Genomic DNA, 18,570 nt, shown 5'->3' on the forward strand with positions numbered 1-18,570 from the left:
ACCTAAGACCATAAAAATAGAAATCTGCCCAAAGACTTGCTCCGACCATAACGCTCTGAAAATGGAAATGAGATTTACTACTGCCGACTCCTTCAGATGGAAAATGAATGACAACCTGCTAAGAGATCAAGAGATTGTAAAGAAGGCCCAAAAAGCTTTAAAGGACTATTTTGAAATCAACTTGAACACCTCGGTGGAAAAAAGAACAATCTGGGACGCGAGCAAAGCTGTTATGAGAGGGTTTCTGATACAACAGAATACGATTAAGAAAAAACTCTGGAATGGTAAAAAGGACAAGATATTGGAGAAGATAAGGGACGGCGAGAAAAAATTAAGATTAAACCCAAAATCCAAAGAGACCTTAAGAGAAATTAAATTCCACCAGTCACAATATGCGCAACTGATCAACCAAGAAGTGGAATGGAGAATTAAACAAATGAAACAAAGATCATTTGAATCGGCGAATAAATGTGGGAAACTGCTAGCTTGGCAGTTGAAAAAGAGACAAAAATTAAACTATGTTACCAATCTAGAAGTTGAAGGAAAGAACATTCAGAAACCGGGAGAAATTAGAAAGTGTTTCCAGAAATATTTTAAAAAACTGTATACACAAGGACCCGAGGAAGTAACCGAGATAGAACAATTTTTGAAAGAAAATGGCCTTCCAGAAATATCTCAAGAGAAGAGATCAATCTTGAATTGTAAAATCACACAACAGGAAATCGAGGATGCCATTCAGAATATGCAGCTGGGCAAATCTCCAGGACCTGATGGACTTACCTCCAAGTATTATAGGACGCTAAAAGACTATTTGATACAACCACTAGAGGAGGTTTGTAACCAGATTATGGGGGGAGGGAAGGCACCAGACACGTGGAAAGAAGCATTCATCACATTGATACCTAAAGTGGAAACTGAAAAAACTCAACTTAAGAACTACCGTCCCATCTCACTCCTAAATGTGGATTACAAAATATTTGCGGATATTCTGGCCAACAGATTTAAAAAAGTATTAAATGAGATAATCCATAAAGACCAGGCCGGCTTTCTCCCAGGTAGACATTTGTTTGACAATACCAGAAACATTATTGATATCTTGGAACTTTTACAAACAAATATTAACACCAAAGCAGTATTGATCTTTATTGATGCGGAGAAGGCCTTTGACAACATTTCCTGGAAATTTATGAAGAAAAATTTGGAAGGGATGGGAGTGGGAAGGGGGTTTGAGAATGGAATAGAAGCAATCTATTCAGAACAAAAAGCTAAGTTGATAGTGAACAATGTGGTGACAGAAGAACTTCATATTGAAAAAGGAACACGACAGGGGTGCCCCCTATCCCCCTTATTGTTTATTTCAGTCCTGGAGGTTTTGCTGAACATGATAAGGGAGGATCGGCAGGTACAAGGAATACGGGTCGGAGCGAAACAATATAAACTGAAAGCATTTGCAGATGACCTGGTTTTAACACTACAGGAGCCAGAACCCAGTACAAAAAGAGTTTTAGAACTGATCCAGAAATTTGGTCGGGTGGCGGGTTTTAAGTTGAACAAGCAAAAAACTAAAGTTTTAGGGAAAAACTTGACGGCCATGGAAACAGAAGGGTTTCAGAAAGAGACAGAACTAAATATTGTTAAGAAAGTGAAATACCTGGGGGTCAATCTGTCTTCCAAGAATTTGAATCTATTTAAAGATAATTATGAGAAATGTTGGTTAGAAGTTAAAAAAGATTTAGAAATTTGGTCAAGACTGAAATTATCCTTGTTAGGCCGAATTGCAGCTATAAAGATGAACGTTTTGCCAAAGATGTTGTTTCTGTTTCAAGCCTTGCAGATTGTGGACAGAGTGGAATGTTTTGGAAAGTGGCAGAAGGACATTTCTAGGTTTGTCTGGCAGGGCAAAAAGCCCCGAATAAAGTTTAAGATATTAACTGATGCAAAAGAGAGAGGGGGGTTTGCCCTGCCGGACCTAAGGCTATACTATGAAGCGGCATCCTTCTGCTGGATGAAAGATTGGATTCTACTAGAAAACACTGATGTCCTGGATCTGGAAGGCTTCAACAATTCGTCAGGTTGGCATGCGTACTTGTGGTATGACAAGGGTAAATCATATGGAATGTTTAAAAACCATATTGTCAGAAAAGCAATATATATGGTCTGGAAAAAATACAAAGACTTATTGGAAAGTAAAACTCCGAGGTGGATCTCACCAATAGAGGCCAAAGCTCGGAAAACAACCAATATGGAGGCTTATTGGCCGAAATATTGGGAAATAATAGAAAATATTGAAGGTAACTGGAGATTGCAGAGCTTTGAAAAACTAAAGGATAAGGTGCAAAATTGGTTGCATTATGCCCAAATTAATGAGGTTTTTAAGTTAGACAGAGATGAACCTTTGGGGTCTTTCCAACAGGAGGTGATCTCTAAATGGGCAGCGGTAAACAATATGGCACTTGGGTCCTTATGTATAAGGGGAGGGGCTAGATCGGCACCCAATAACGTGGTTTGGGTTCAATGATTTGACCAATAATATTAGGAAAGAACCTCAGAAATGTTTTGCCAAACCCCAATAAGCTTATCACACTCACCACAACTGTACAAGGGCCCATCTCTTGCTAAAGACCCACCAGCATTGAGACGAACTCACAGAGGTGCTACAGTAACACCTGTCCCTAGGGACATAGATGGTGGTTGACCAGGACTTGCGGCCCCACCAAGGGTGCTCTACCTACATAGATTCAGGTGTGCCTAAGGCCCTTCACATTGTTGTCAGCTGTTGGCTTGGGGGTGCTGGTGGTCAGCCTGTTGGCCTATGTCTAGGGTGGAGCTAGCTCATGCTCCAGAAGCCTCTTTGTAAATTCCTACTTGAAGAGGATGTCATTTCCTTGCAAGTCTCATTGCCTGGTGTCCCACCTGTGTCACAAGCCTATGAATCAGTGACGCCTGTACAAGCAGGATCGGAGGCAATTTCCAAAGGGACTTCAGCACCAGCAAGCTCTGCACTAATTCCAATGGCTTTCACCCGTCACAGCACCGTTAATAGACTACAGCTCCCAGGATTCTTTGGGGGAAGCCATAACTGTTTCAAGCGGTCTCCTAGCCCTTTAAATGTATGGTATGAATGTGACCAAAGTCTTATACCTCAAAGATTCCACCAATATTTGTTCTGACACAAGCTTTTGTGAGCTAGAGTCCTCTTTGTCAGGTTTGTGAAGTACTATCCTCCGATAACAGGTAGTCTGTATATGTATATGTGTTGTAAAGGGCTATGAAATGCAAGCAGGACAGTCTGGCAATTCCATTGAAATGTAAATATATGCAAATACAAAACCATGGCCAATCACAACAGCAGCAACTGGTGTAACAGTCATCCGAGGTTGATCACTGTGGGCATACCCAAACCATACATTAAAAGCACATCTAGTGCACATTTAAAGTACATGGTTTTCCCCAAAGAATCCTGGGAACTGTAGTCTCTTACAGGTGCTTGGAATCCTGGCTCTCTGGTGGGGAAACTAAAGCTACCAGGATTCCTTGGGACAGGTCACATGCTTTAAACACACACTGAATGTGCTTTAAATGCATGCTGTGTAAATACATTAAAGGTAAAGGTGCCCCTGCCCATACGGGCCAGTCGTCTCCGACTCTGGGGTTGCGTGCTCATCTCGCTCAAGAGGCCGTGAGCCAGCGCCGTCCGAAGACACTTCCGGGTCATGTGGTAAATACATTAGTGCAGCTGTATTTAAATTGTCCCATTACAATTTCACGCTTGCTTGGCCCCACTGGGTTGGATCCAATGATAGTGCTACTCAGAGTAGGCTCACTGAAATGATTGACATAACTGAGATCCATTCATTTCAATGGGTCTACTCTGTGAGTTGAACTCAACCCATTAATTATAACTCCCTCCCATCCCTTTACACCTCGTATGCTCCATATAACTACCAACTTCATGCATCTATGTAGCTAAGCTCATGCCAGAATTTACTATACGAGTCGCCGCAACAAAACTCCGTTGCTTTTGCCGCAGTTGACTTAAACGCGGCTGCTTCAGAGTTGCTGCCCCTTTAAGCGGCAGCCTTGGGCGGCTGACCTCGCTCTGTCACATGACAGGATTCTGGCAACACCGGCGGCTTCTGCCCTTACTTCGTCACGTGGCGACGAGGCGCTGCGACGGCGGGGCCAATAGGAGCTCTGGTGAGCTGCGCGGCCCTGCTTCTCGCTGAGCTGCTGCTGCTGATTGGCTAAGCCACAAAGAAAGGCGTGGTTGGAGAAGGCAGAGGTCTTGGAGCTGGGAAGCAGGTAACTTCTTTTCACTTCGCTTGCCGCTTTCTATTATCCGGGCGGCAGCGCTAAGGTTGCTCCCGTTCCCCACCCCCCTCCCCGCATGAAATTATGGAATCATAGAGCCGTAGAGTTGGAAGGGACCCCGAGGGTCATCTAGTCCAACCCCCTGCAATTCGGGAATCTTTTGCTGCACGTGAGGCTCGAACTCACGATCCTGAGATCAAGCGTCTCATGCTATACACATTTGTAAAGAAACTATTTGCACATCCTCTCAAGGATCCAGCTCTCCTTTCCTTCCAATATCTCTTCTCAATTTTGAATGAACGTTTACCCCTATGGGGCTGGGGGCGGGCCGGGGGGCGGGAAGAGGGAGCTTGGCAATGGCGACTGGGAGGCGGGAGATAATGGAGAGGTTTGTTTTATTTCCTTACATTTATTACTGCTGTTTTTTTCCCTTTTGCTGGTGGTGATACTATTAATTGTAGTAGTATTAATCGAATGGTTCATTTATTACACATTAAGGTCATAGAATATAAAGCTGTCAGTGACTACTAGCCACAATGGCTATGCCATAGATGCTTGTGAATACCAGTTGCTGGAAGCCACAGTAAGGGAAAGAGCTGGCTAGCCTGTTTCCTACAGTGATCTGGTTGGCCCCTGAGAGAACAGGATGCTGAAGTAGAGCCACTGGCCTGATCCTGCAGGCTCTTCTTTTGTACTTAAGGTCCCAGATTCGGTTACAATACATTATAGCTCACCTTCCTCCTTTCCTGTCACTCACAACATTGTAGATGTGGATCACATGATGGGGTCTCCATTTCACAATCAGGCAGTAAATAGACCATGCCCTGCTGAGGTGGAAGAATGATGGCGGCCTGGTGTGCCTTCATACCATACGTAGCCTGTAACCTAAGACCCCAATTTTTTTTTATTATTTTTCTTGTGGTTCCCCCCTTCTTTTGCTTCTGTGGTGGAGCCCAGGTAGTTTCCCAGATGCAGTTCTACTGCAGACACTGGCCAGATTAAAATTGGGCAAGGTGTTAGGAAGGTCAGAAGCTGCCTTGTACCAAGTCAGATTGTTCAGAATTGTCTATTACACTGACTGGCAGCAGCTGTCAGGGGTTTCATTCAAGAAATCTCAACCCAGCCCTACTTGGAGATGCCTTTGGGAGTTGAACCTGGGACCATATACATGCACAATAGATTCTTTTTAGTAAACCACTCTGAAGGTTCTTCTATAATCAAGCAGCAGATACACTTTATGAAATAAAAATAACTTAAAAAGATAGATTCATTGTCACTGAGCCTTTCGGTACATAGGCTGTCAGACAAAGGCCACATTCATATGCCCCATATATACCCACTTGACTGCTTTGCTTGGCAAAATGGGCACTATTACAAGTGCCACATAATACCTGTCCAGCCTTTCTAAGATCTTGATCTTTTAGTGTGGCAGGACTTACCTTTTAGAACTGCCTTTCTACTGATACCAAACAGGCACCTTCACTGTATTCTTTTTGGTGCCTGCCAAAAGCATTCTAACCCTTCCCAGATGCTTAGAAATGCTAATGTGAATTTCAATTTTTTTTAACTTTTTGTATGTTTTTAAACAATTGTAAATTTATCTTGAATTTTACTCTTTTTTGTAAACTAGAGGTTTCTGTTACAGTCAAGCAGTGTATAAATTGTGCAAAATCGAATAAATAAAATCCCCCCTCCCCATTTAATCCCCACAACAACCCCATAAGGTAGGTTAGGCTGAGACGCAATTACTGGCTCAAGGTTACCCAAGTGAACTTCCAGGCCAAGTGGGGATTGAACCCTGGTCTCCTAGGTCCTAGTCTGGCACCAACCACTACACCCCCACTGTCTCTCTCTTGCATCATGCTCAACCTCTCTTTAATGTAGGCCTCAGTGAAGCCTGCTTACCTGTCCAGCTGCCACAGCCATGTCGGATAGGGAGGAGCGCCGCTTTGTGGAGATCCCGCGGGAGTCGGTGCGGCTGATGGCTGAGAGCACTGGGGTGGAGCTGACGGACGAGGTGGCCTCCCTCCTGGCTGAAGATGTCTGCTACCGCCTGCGAGAAGCCACTCAGGTGAGGGAGGCTGTAGTGGGTCCAGTCCTGAGGATTCTGGGAAATAGAGGGGCCAGCTTTGCACCCTCCATCCCTCCTGCTGTTGACGATCTGTCTCCTTCCCAGCCCCAGTTTGCCAATAGGACACTATTTTGGTGACTGATCAGCCAGCTGGGCTTGCCGATCAGAAGGTTGTCTGTTTGAATCCCCGTGGCGGAGTGAGCTCCGTTTGCTCTGTCCCAGCTCCTGCCAACCTAGCAGTTCAAAAGCATACCAGTGCAAGTAGATAAATAGATACTGCTGCGGCAGGAAGGTAAATGGCGTTTCTGTGTGCTCTGGCACTTGTCACGGTGTTTCGTAGCACCAGAAGCGGTTTAGTTCTGCTGGCCACATGACCCGGAAAGCTGTCTGTGGACAAACGCTGGCTCCCTCGGCCTGAAAGCGAGATGAGCGCCATATCTCCATAGTTGCCTTTGACTGGACTTAACCGCCCAGGGGTCCCTTACCTTTACCAATTTCCCCCATTTCTTAGGTTAAAAAAGAAAAACATGAAATCAAACCAGCAATGACATAAAAAACATACATTTTTAAAATGTGGATATATATGTAATAAATCCAAGGGAACCAACAATGTATGCTGATACTGCATTCACTTGCTTTTTTCACCTGGTGCCCTTTAAATATTTTGGATCTGAACTCCCATCAGTTGTGGGCAGCATGGTCATTTGGGACCACTATTCCCATCAGCCCCAACCTGTTGTAGTCTAAGAATGCCTGAAGGTCCACAGTGGGGGAGGGGGGCACACCTGGAGCAGACAGTACCGTGATAGACATCCCAAGGACCTGACTTCATCTAATGTGACTTTTTGTATGTTCTTCCCTCTCGCTTTCAGAACAGTTCCCAGTTCATGAAACACACCAAACGGAGAAAGCTGACGGTGGAGGACTTCAATCGCGCCCTGCGCTGGAGCAATGTCGAGGTGAACCCAGGAGGCCTGGCTTTCTTGAGAACTGGGCAAATCGGCTGGCCCCAAATGGACCCCTCTCTGGACACCTTCCCTCTTGGTGGCAGCTAAAAGCCAGGAAGCTCCTTGATAGTTAGAATGATTTAGGATGCTGCTTTTGCCCATGCTGGAGGGATGCAAAGGAGCATAAGAACACAAGCTCCCGTTGGATCAGGCCAGTTCCCAACTAGTGCAGCATCCTGTTCTCACAGTGGCCAACCAGGTGCCTTAATGGGAAACCTTCAAGCAGGACCCAAGCACAAGAGCCCTCTTCCGTCCTGCAGTTTCCAGCAGCTGATGTTCAGAAGCATTTACTGCCCCTGACAATGGAGGCAGAGGATAACCATCATGGGTAGCAGCCATGGATTGATTAGCTTTTTCTCCATGGATTTTAAAGCCACCTGAGCTGTTGGTCGTCACTGCTTCTTGTGGGAGCAGGTTCCGTAGCTGAACTATGTTCTGTGCAGAGAAGTATTTTCTTTTATCTTTCAGCCATCAGATTCATTGGATGTCCAAATTCATGGACTGATTAATGGAGGCTATCGATGACTGCTAGCCACAGTGGTTGTGCTCTCCCTTTGCAGTCAGTAATGCTTCTGAAGCCCTTCAGGCCTAGGACCCTCGTACCTACAGGACTTCCTCTCCTGGTATGCCCCGCGGAGGACCTTAAGGTCCATAAATAGCAACACCCTAGAGGTCCTGGGAAGGGACGCGGGTGGCGCTGTGGGTTAAACCACAGAGCCTAGGACTTGCTGATCAGAAGGTTGGCGGTTCGAATCCCCACGACTGGGTGAGCTCCTGTTGCTCGGTTCCAGCTCCTGCCAACCTAGCAGTTTGAAAGCATGCCAATGCAAGTAGATAAATAGGTACCGCTCTGGCGGGAAACGGCGTTTCCGTGCGCTGCTCTGGTTTGCCAGAAGTGGCTTAGTCATGCTGGCCACATGACCCGGAAGCTGTACGCTGGCTCCCTTGGCCAATAAAGCTAGATGAGCTCTGCAACCCCAGAGTCGGTCTTGAGTGGACCTAATTTTCAGGGGTCCCTTTACCTTTACTAGAGGTCCCGGGCCCTAAGGAAGTCAGATTAGCCTCAACCAGAGCCAGGGCCTTTTCAATACTGGCTCCGGCCTGGTGGAACTCTGTCTCATGAGGCCAGGGCCCTGCAGGGTCTGATTTCTTTCCGCAGGGCCTATAAGACAGAGTTGTTCTGCCTGGCCCTTGGCTTGGAATCAACTTGATCCCCTTCCCCTCTTTCCTTGTTCTTTTCTCCTTCTGTGAAGGAACTCCTATTTGGGGACTTCCCTGGCATTTTTCTGGCCCACGTAGGACCAGTCTGGATAGTTGGCCTTGGTGAAGATTTGACGTTTTCATCCCCAAAAAGTTTTTGATTTGAGTTTCTACTGAAATGAGGCTGCATTTTGATGTTGTATTTTAATATTGTTTTATGTTGTATTTTAATCAATTGTTTTTATACCTGGTGTTAGCCGCCCTTAGCTCTGTCTTAGCTGGGGAGGGCGGGGTATAAATAAAACTTATTCTTATTATGAATACCATTTGCTGGGAACCACAGGACGGGAGATCTGGCTCTTGTGCTCGGGACTTGTTTGCAGGTTTCCCAAAAACAGTTGGCCACTGTGAGAACAGGACGCTGGACTAGATGGGCCATTGGCCTGACCCAAAAAGCCTTTCATGTTATCTACTAAAACCAGGCAGATTAGTAGCCACCTCACGGTGTGTGGGGGTCCTCTTTAATTGATTGGCAGGCCAGTTGGGAAATGGGGGGGGGGTGAGAGAGAGAGAGAGAATGAGTCTGCTGCTGCGGCTGCTCCTGTGGCTGCTTTGCAAGGTTGGCGGCCTTGAGAGACTGAGGGTGTCCAATCTGTTGCAGGCAGTGTGTGGTTATGGCTCTCAGGACGCCCTCCCATTCCGTGCCATCAAGGACGGCGAACTGTACTTCCAGGAGGATCGTGAGGTCAACCTGGTGGAGCTGGCTTTGGCCACCAACATCCCCAAGGGCTGTGCTGAAGCAGCTGTGAGAGGTAGGCCTCATGGGGTGGGGAGTGCAGGGCAAAGGGGTGAGGCGACTGCCCCAGGCAGCAGGGTCCACAGGGGCAGCAGATACCAATGTAGGCAGCAGATCTTCCCCTCTTGTTCCTGACGTAGATATGTCCCCACCCTTTCTTACCTGGCAGGGAAGGTGGAAGACCGCCATTTTGTGGTTCGCCTTCGGTGCCAAAATGGCTCTGCCCCTCCACCAACCTTAGCACCTGAGAGGATCTGCAGAGAAGGAGGCTGTCTTTTTGGTATCTGGGGCCTGAGTTGCTTCGGGTTTAAAGTACTAAACCCGGGCCTGGAAAAAGGCTGGCAACCAGTGCAAGTTGTTTTCAAGCAATGGATTATTTGAGATCTAAATGGAACCCCAGGCAGTAATCTGGCTGCTGCATTTTGGACCAATAGAAGTTTCTGAGTTGCCTTCAAGGGGGCAGCCCCATGCACAGCACATTGCAGTAGTCCAAGGCTGGGTTGAGCAGCTAAACCATGGACCCTCTTCTCTTTGCTCTCTTTCTAGTTCATGTTTCTTACCTAGATGGGAAAGGAAACTTGGAACCACAAGGCTCTGGTAAGAACAGTTTGCTTAGTTGTATTTATTTGAAATGATAACAACAACAACAACAACGACCCTGCTTCTCCCCCCCCCCCATGAATTCCAGGCTTTAATGTTGTTGTTTTTTGTAATTTGTTGTTTATTACATTTATACCCCACCATTCCTCCAAGGAAATCAATCTCTCTCTCCCTCCCCCTCTGCCTTGCAAAAACAAGTTTGTGAGGTATGTTAGGACCCGCTCAATAGTGGCGCATGGCCCTTGAAAGGTCACACAGAAGGGAATGTGGCCCTCAGGTTGAAAAATGCCCTGGCTCTGTGTGGCCAGTTGAAGCGCCCCGGCCTTCTGCTCCATGGGCCTAGGCGACAAGGAAGCATTGGATCGCTGAACTGTGTGGGACTGAGGTGATAAACCTCAGGTCTCACTCCTGTCAGCAATTGTGCTGCAGCATTTTGCAGCTTCTGGATCAAGTGCAAGGCAAGCCCCACAAGGAGCGCACTTCAGTTTCTGAAAGGAACCCTGTTTGTTTGTTGGTTGCTTCCTTTCCCCCCACCTGCTACAACCCCCACAAATCTCTCCCTCTCATCCTTCCAGTGCCCAGCGCCGTCTCAGCCCTGACAGATGACCTGCTGAAGTATTACCAGCACGTGACCCGGGCCGTGTTAGGGGATGACCCCCAGCTGATGAAGGTGGGCAATGAGCAGAGGGGCGAGGGAGCAGTCAAAGCAACGGTTGGGGCCACAGGTGGAATCAGAGAGCAGAATTGTGCTGGGCAGATAAAAAGGAAGAAGCAGACATTTTCTGGTCTGGGCGAAACCTCAGGTCAAGTGCAAAGTAGTGATGAGAGTGGTTTGGGGAGCATTTGGGTTTGCGGCCTGGAGTTTTGGAAGTGCATCCCGACCAGCGTTTGCCAACTATGGAATAGAAAAGACCTAAGTGGTTCAGGGCTTTATAAATAATACAAGAGCCTTGAACCTAGCTCGGTAGTAGTTTAGTACAATGGTTCCCATTATCCCCAGCTAGCAGGGGCTCTTTGTGTATCATTGTTCTTTCTTATATCCTTTATTTCACACCATCATAATTGGAGCGAGGCCCATTCCATTTATTCCCAGGATGCAACAAGCCCTGACTCCATTGATGGTTACTTCCTTTGGAAGGGAAAAGGAGTGGGCATGAACTGGGAATCAGTACTCAGCTATGAGTCAGACCAAGCACTCTCGTGACACTAGAGCTCGTGGTCATCCAATGAAGCTGAACATTGGAAAGTTAAGGACAGGTTAAAGAAAGTACTTTTCCCCACACAGAGCATGAACTGTGGAACTCCCTCCTGCAGGAGGCCGTGATTGGAGCCACCAACTTCATTTGCTTTAGAAGAGGATTGGATGAATTCATGAAGGAGAAGGCTATCAATGGCATGATGTCTATGCTCTGCCTTTGCTGTTGGGAGGCAGCAAGGCTTCTGAATACCATTTGCTGGGAACCACAAGAAGGGAGAGGGCTCTGGGGCTTGAATTGTGCTTGCGGTTTTCACCACAGGCATCTGGTTGTGAGAACAGGATGCTGGCCTGCTTGAGCCATTTAGCAGGCTCTTTTTACGTTCTTATGGAGTATGGTGCTTTAACCATGCAGAATTAAGTCTCGCCCATCTAAGGGCACCAACCTCTGCCCCCCACCTTGCCAGCCCCCTAACCTTTCCACTTCCTTCCTGCTCAGGTGGCTCTTCAGGACCTGCAAACCAACTCAAAGATTGCAGCTCTCCTGCCTTACTTTGTCTACGTTGTGAGCGGGGTGAGTTGAGTGGCAAGTGCCCAGTTTCTCCCCACCCCTTGGGAAGGGCTTCTGCAACAACCATGAGACCTGTAGGTGTTCTTTGGAGTGGCGCTTTCTGTGAAAGCTGGCATGAACCTCAGCTCACTCACAAGATGCTGGAATGTGTGCAGAGGAGGGCGACCAGAATGATAAAGGGCTTGGAAACAGCATCTTGTAAGGAACAGTTGAGGGAACTAGGGATGCTTAGCCTGGAGAAGAGGAGACAGGGAAGGGATATGATGGTCATCTTCAAATACCCGAAGCTTATTATGTGTGAGAATGCATTATTATTAGCAGTTCCCAGAGTGGGTTACAACAATTTAAAACCTAGTTTATTTTCTGCTGGTGTATCAATATACCTTGATGCTCAATTTAACCAGATTAAATATATAATTGAAAATTCTGAGGAAAACTTTTCTTTTTCTTTTTTTTAAAGAAAGGATGGAAAAAATAAAATTCATAATCAAAAAACAGTTGAAACGTATTATGTTTACAAGAATACAACTTGGGTCCTAAAAGCACACGCTGCAGATGCCAAAGGTTGCATCTTCAACATTTACTGAAAGCTGTGTAGTGAAGGCACCGGGCTCACCTGTGTGGGGAGGGAGTTCCACAACTTTGCAGCTGCCACAGAGCGGGTGTACCAACCCTCTGAGTTTCTGAGTGGGGTGGAACAACCAAGAGGGCCCCTCTCTGCTGATCACCCATCCAAAGGCACCTAGGAGGGACTGTGGGAAAGAAGGCCGCCTCTCAGATATTTGGGGTCTACGATGTGCGTGGGAGTGAAAGAAGAAGGTTGTGTTTACAACCGCTGTAAGGTTAGGTAGGAAGGAAGGCATCTCCAGGCTGGGAGGGGTGCCCACCCTTGAGGGAGAGGCTGTGTGCCAGTCAGCTAAGGCCCAAGGGCTGCCCAGAGGGTGATGTACGGCCTGGTCCTCTGCTTGGTTTGAGGCTGGCTTCTGAGTCTGCCTTTCCTCTCCTGGATCCCCTGGCAGGTCAAGTCCGTGAGCCACGACCTGGAGCAGCTGAACCGCCTTCTGCACGTGGCCAAGAGCCTCATCCAGAACCCCTACCTGTGCCTGGGCTCCTACGTCAAGAGCCTCATTGCCAGCGTCATGTACTGCGTCCTGGAACCCCTGGCGGCTTCTATCAACCCTCTCAATGATCACTGGACCCTGCGTGACTACGCAGCCATGCTGCTGGGACACATCTTCTGGTACGCCATTTCTTCCTTTGGGGCAGGGAGAGCCTCCTCTTTGGGATGTCACCTATTGAAATGTCTTGTGGAGTCTGCTTTTTTTTTTTTAACAGGTGGCCTCCTGTCAGGGATTTTCCAGTTGTGGGTTGGTCCAGATGACCATTGGGGGGTCCCTTCCAATGCTACAATTCGATTATTTTATCTAGCGCAAAAGTCCGGGGGCCACATTCAGTCATCAGCAAGTTTAAGGGAGCCTCATGCAGGCATAGGCAAACTCAGCCCTCCAGATGTTTTGGGACTACAATTCCCATCATCGCTGACCGCTGATCCTGCTAGCTAGGGGTCATGGGAGTTGTAGTCCCAAAACATCTGGAAGGTGAGTTTGCCTATGCCTGGCTTCAGGGATAGAGTTAGAGGCAATCGTGGACAGAGGAACAGACATGACCCTTGGCAGTAGGCTATATTCCTGCCACACCAAAGCCAGTGGTTAATACACACACCCTGGCTTCATTCTGACATTCTGGGGGAGCGAGTTCCAGAGTTTAGCAAATGTGTTCCATCTAGACGTGCACTGTCCCATCGGTTGAGCAAGCCAGCCCCTGGACAGAAAAATCTCCTTAACTCTTTTAGCATCCTCTTGGTTGATTCTATTTCTCTGCTGCTTTTTATTCAAATAAATCCCAAAGCAGCTTACAAATAAAAATAACATAATGGAACATAACAAATACAGCATAAATTGTATAGAACACAACAAGTCATCAGTAAAACAATCACAAATAAAACAATTGCCATCTATGTAACACTATTAACAAAACAACTAAAAGATAAGTTAAACATCACAGTTACACCAAAAATGTTATTATATAATTCACAAAGAACGACAGCATTCATATCTATAAAACAACATTAGCAACATTAATAAAATAGCAACAAAACAAACAAACAAAGTCCTGTTGTATTTGTAGTCTTGACAAGCAGAAAACAATGGTGCCCAAACGAGTGTCTTGCAAATAAAGGTCTTTTAAAATGTTGCTTGTCTATCCTGACAAATCAGGTTTATATACCTGAGGCTGACTCTACATTCCACTGCAATCCAGCCCACCCAAGAGAGAGGAGACACAGTAAGGAACAGTGCTTCACTAAGCAAGCCATTTCAGAAGACTCTCTTGGGTGGGCTAGTTTGCAGGCTCCTTGGGGCAGGGACCTGCCTGTTGTTTCCAACCCCCCCCCCCTTTTCTTCTTTTGCTTCTGCCACAAATTGATATATGCTACATACTCTGCAAATCTTTTTCAGGACTCACGGTGACTTGGTGAGCGGCCTGTATCACCAGATCCTGCTGTCGCTGCAGAAAGTGCTGGCCGATCCCGTCCGCCCGCTCTGTTCCCACTATGGGGCTGTTGTGGGGCTACATGCCTTGGGATGGAAGGTAACTGGTGTTCTTGTATTTTATTTATTACATTTTTTTTATACCCCTATGCATTAGACATACAGTGGTGCCTCGCAAGACAAAATTAATCCGTTCTGCGAGTATCTTCGTCTAGCGATTTTTTTGTCTTGCAAAGCAACCCTATTAGCGGATTAGCGCTATTAGCAGTTTAGCGGCTATTAAAGGCTTAGCGGCTTAGCGGCTTAGCTGCTAAAAGGCTATTAAAGGCTTAGCGGCTTAGAAAAAGGGGGGGGGAGCGGAAAAAAAATCTCAAGACTCGCAAGACATTTTTGTCTTGCGAAGCAAGCCCATAGGGAAATTCGTCCTGCGAAGCGCATTGAAAAACGGAAAACCCTTTCGTCTAGCGGGTTTTCCGTCTTGCGAGGCATTCGTCTTGCGGGGCACCACTGTATCAGAGCCATCTTTATCAGTTTCACATAAAACCATACAACGGAAACCATATGGAAAAGTTAAAATCAGAAAACCGCTAACCGTAGATGAAATAATGTATTCTTAACTGCCTGCATAAGCCTGACAGAATAGGAAAGTTTTCAGTGGTTGGCACAGAAAGGCCTGCTGGATTCCTAGTGGCTGAGTTCCACCGGACTGAGCCAATGACACTAAAGGTTTATTTATACAGGTAGGTAGCTGTGTTGGTCTGCCGTAGTCGAAACAAAATTTAAAAAATCCTTCCAGTAGCACCTTAGAGACCAACTAAGCACCTTAGAGACCATGCACACGAAACAAACTTAGTTGGTTTCTAATGTGCTACTAGAAGGATTTTTGTTGTTGTTTGTTTCGATTAAAGGTTTTTTGTCATTGTCAAATGAGCTTTGCCTACTCAGGAAATGACCAACGATGCTCCTGCAGATGATGTCCGCGATCAACCTGGAATATAAGGGTTTTGACAGTCCCTTAGGTACCCTGGATGTAAGTCATTCAGGGATTTGTAAATTAATGCAAGGACATTGAACCTGTAGGGTAGTACTTGATGGGTAGCAGATGGGCATTTTGTGCATATGTTTCCACACTGGTGACCTGTGTTGTTGGGCAGGTGCCCCCATCAGCAGTCTGGCCACCCCATTCAGCACCAGCCAGAGCTTCTTCAGAACCAGGCCGAAGGGCAGCTCCATGTAAGTCGCACTGCAGTGATTTTGCCTGGCCATTGCAGGGGCTACAGAGGTCTTCCTCTTGGCTGTGTCTCCCCAGCTGACCTGTGCTGTCTCTCTGTTTCTCCGCCTCTTCTCACCCAGGCAGTGGAGAGGGTTCTCTATCCCCACCTCTCCACCTACTGGTCAAACCTGCAGGCCGTGCTGGATGACTACTCTGTGTCCAATGCTCAGGTGAAGGCTGATGGGCACAAAGTCTATGGAGCCATCCTGGTAAGTCCCTGCTGATACCGGATGAGATACTTTTTTCATTTTTAAAATTGAATTTCATTGACAACAAGCAGGGTTACAGAAAAAAAGAAAGGGGTGATAAGAATAGGTTGTCGCTATTGCCAGTAAGGAAATATACGATGCAGCCACACAATTTTACTGCATCAATAAAAGGAAGAGGAAAAGGGTGTGTGATCTATTATTACAAAGGGTTCCATGGTCTAATCCAGAGGTATTTGGGGCCACCATCCCTTTGGTTCCATAAACTCATCCCCTGCGCCCCCTACTCTATAGAAAGCACTGTTTGCAATAACAGTTTGCATGAGCCACTAAGGAAGCTCAATAAAATCCCAAAACAGTAAAAACAATGCATGTTTATTCAAAATCCAATTAAAATGTGTTAGTTTAATGAATTATGCTGAATAAAATCGATTAACTTGTTCCTGTGACAGCAGCTTTTCAAAGTCTGATAGTCATTGACCCCTCCAGTCCCATCCCCCCCGACACCCCTTGCAATCCCACTGCCCCCCCCGGATGGCGCCACTCCATTTGGGAACCACTGGTCTAAATCAGAACAATTACAATTTTCTATACTCTGAAAAAAGATGGAAAAAGTAACCTTAAACTGGGCTAAATCCAGACGTTTGCACAGACCTGTGCGACCTGACACTCCTGAGCTGCTGTGTTTGTATATGAAATAAACCAAATGGCAAAAAAGGGATCGCAAGCCCTTTGAACACTTTTAGCTTATGTGACATTTTTTCCAAGAAGGGTGATTTGCGAAGAGTTGGAATAACCAATAGCCCAGATATTGAGATCAAAAGGCTTCGAAAACTTGGTAGCTGAGGCCAAGGCTGCTCTCAAAAGATGTGAGATCTGTTCCTTAGTGTCTCAAACCAAATCTACAAACAAATTCAAAAGAGACGAATGAGTGGAGGGGTGATTTCTAAGAAATCTCGGCCTGCAAAATATAGTCCAACCTTCCGGTGGTCAGGGACAATGGGAGTTGTAGTCCAACAACAGCTGGGGACCCAAGTTTGAGAAACGCTGCATAACCCGCCCCCCATGAGGCCCACCCTGCGAGCGCATTATGTGCCAGCCCACTTCTGCTCACTGCCAATGCTCATTTGATGTGCTGCTCCTCCTCCCTTCCTCCAGGTGGCAGTGGAGCGGCTCCTGAAGATGAAGGCGCAGGCTGTATCGGCGCCCGTCCAGACGGAAGGCTCCGGCACAGAGGGGCGCCCACGGGAGGGCTGCCCTTGGCTCAGCCCTCTCCAGGACCCTCAGGTGGAGTTCGGCTTTGGCATCGCCAGCCACCTGCTCCAGCTGGGCAGCGGTGGGCCCCAGGCTGGTGTGGGCATCTCCACGGACCCCCCCACCACCTCGTTGAACGAGATCTACCAGGAGCTGTACTACTTCTTTGGGGACAGTCTTGCCACCCGTTTCGGCACGGGTTCGGGGCTGTGCCCGGCCGAGCCACTGCCAGCCAGCACTCCCAAGGTGGTGGACGCCAAAAAGGAGCCGCCGGCATTTGGGGGCGGGGAGACGGCCCGCAAGATGCCCCAGCTGACCGCCAACGCCACCGTCAGCCCACGGGAAGAGGAGAGCCCCCGTGGGGAGTTCTCGGCCAGCCGGGCCCCCCTGCAGCGCCCCGCCAGCCTGGCGCGGTCGCGCAGTGCCTCTCGCCAGCAGGGGTACCGCCTGGGCGTCCGGGACGTCTTCCAGAAGTGCCGCTTCTCCCCCCAGGGGCCGCCTCGCTTCAGCTTCTTGATCGCGGGTCGCCAGGCGGAGAGGCGGTGCCAGGGGCGCCTCTTCCAGACCTCTTTCCTGCACCACCACGGCCCCGGCCACGTCTCCCGCTACACTCAGAAGCTGCCCATGATCGGGAGGACCAAGGCAGCGAAGAAGTGGGCACACTCGGAATACTCTCTCTACCTGCCTCTCTGAAAGGGACCTGCCAGGGTGGCGGCGGCAGCAGCAGCAGCACCCAGCCCTTCTGGGCCATGTGCCCTTCATGGCAATGTCATTTTTTTAAAAAAAAATTATTTTATTTTCCAAAGATACACACTATTCAATTAGAAATAAAAATACAAAAAAATAACCAAACAAAAAAACCGAATCTCACACCCATGTGGCTTCCCTCCCCCAATACTCGTCATCTCTTAATCTTTAGGCAATGCCATTTTTAGGGCCACAACCTTTCTCAGGTAGAGCGGCGACCTCTTGTGTTTTATTCCTGGTGATTTGGGACTTCTGTGGCTTTTGAGGGGCACAATTTCATCACCGCTTGTGTGGAAGGTTGGGGGCAGGAGAGCAGAGCTGGTTTTACAAAGATGTCAGCCCTGGAACTGTGAAGGGGGAAGGATTTGGGTTTGGGGCGAGGCTCCCGGCCAGCCTTCACTAATGTGCTAGTCTCCAGTTGTTTTGAACTACAACTCCCAACAGCCTCAGCTACCACACACTGGCCAAGACTTCTCTAGGCGTTGTCTGCTTGTGAAGGCACTGAGGACATACTCAGCCTCCTCCGAATGGGGGCTCCGGTCGTCCCCCCCCGTTCCCCTACCAAAAGAGAAAATGAATAAAGGAGCCCTTTATTTCCCTGATCTTTTAATAAACTGATGTCACAGTGGGTCATGCTGTTAGCCAGAAGGTTGTTGGGCCGAGTCCACCCAGGGGTGGCTGTGGGCAGGATTCCTACATTGCGGGGAGGGGGTAGACTAGATTACACTTGGGGTCCCTTCCAACTCTACAATGCTGTGATTTTATTATTTAAATCGTGTTCTCTTCCCCC

The 18,570-nt window shown here is 47.6% G+C and overlaps 1 protein-coding gene across 2 annotated transcripts; it reads left to right on the forward strand.

The window, feature by feature from the left end:
- Nucleotides 1–4,171: 4,171 nt before the first annotated feature.
- Nucleotides 4,172–18,408, forward strand: TAF6L (TATA-box binding protein associated factor 6 like). 2 transcript variants are annotated; one of them, XM_082203925.1, is made up of 11 exons: nt 4,172–4,302; nt 6,196–6,382; nt 7,255–7,341; nt 9,251–9,401; nt 9,932–9,982; nt 10,561–10,655; nt 11,680–11,754; nt 12,771–12,991; nt 14,268–14,400; nt 15,654–15,782; nt 16,938–18,408. In XM_082203925.1, the coding sequence occupies exons 2-11, from the start codon at nt 6,236–6,238 to the stop codon at nt 17,724–17,726; spliced, it is 1,878 nt and encodes a 625-aa protein (XP_082060051.1). In that variant the 5' UTR covers nt 4,172–4,302; nt 6,196–6,235; the 3' UTR covers nt 17,727–18,408. The 2 variants fall into 2 exon arrangements, with proteins under 2 accessions (XP_082060051.1, XP_082060052.1); XM_082203926.1 differs by lacking the exon at nt 4,172–4,302 and adding an exon at nt 4,644–4,699.
- The last annotated feature ends 162 nt before the right edge of the window (nt 18,409–18,570 follow it).

Source organism: Podarcis vaucheri (genome assembly GCF_965113315.1).
Source record: "Podarcis vaucheri genome assembly, chromosome: 16".
In the NCBI taxonomy this organism is placed as follows: Eukaryota; Metazoa; Chordata; class Lepidosauria; order Squamata; family Lacertidae; genus Podarcis; species Podarcis vaucheri.

Coding starts and splice junctions, on each gene's coding strand:
- TAF6L (XM_082203925.1), top strand. CDS start 6,236: ATGTCGGATAGGGAGGAGCGCCGCTTTGTGGAGATCCCGCGGGAGTCG. Junction 9,402..9,931: donor TGCTGAAGCAGCTGTGAGAG/GTAGGCCTCATG, acceptor CTCTCTTTCTAG/TTCATGTTTCTTACCTAGAT. Junction 10,656..11,679: donor ATGACCCCCAGCTGATGAAG/GTGGGCAATGAG, acceptor CTTCCTGCTCAG/GTGGCTCTTCAGGACCTGCA.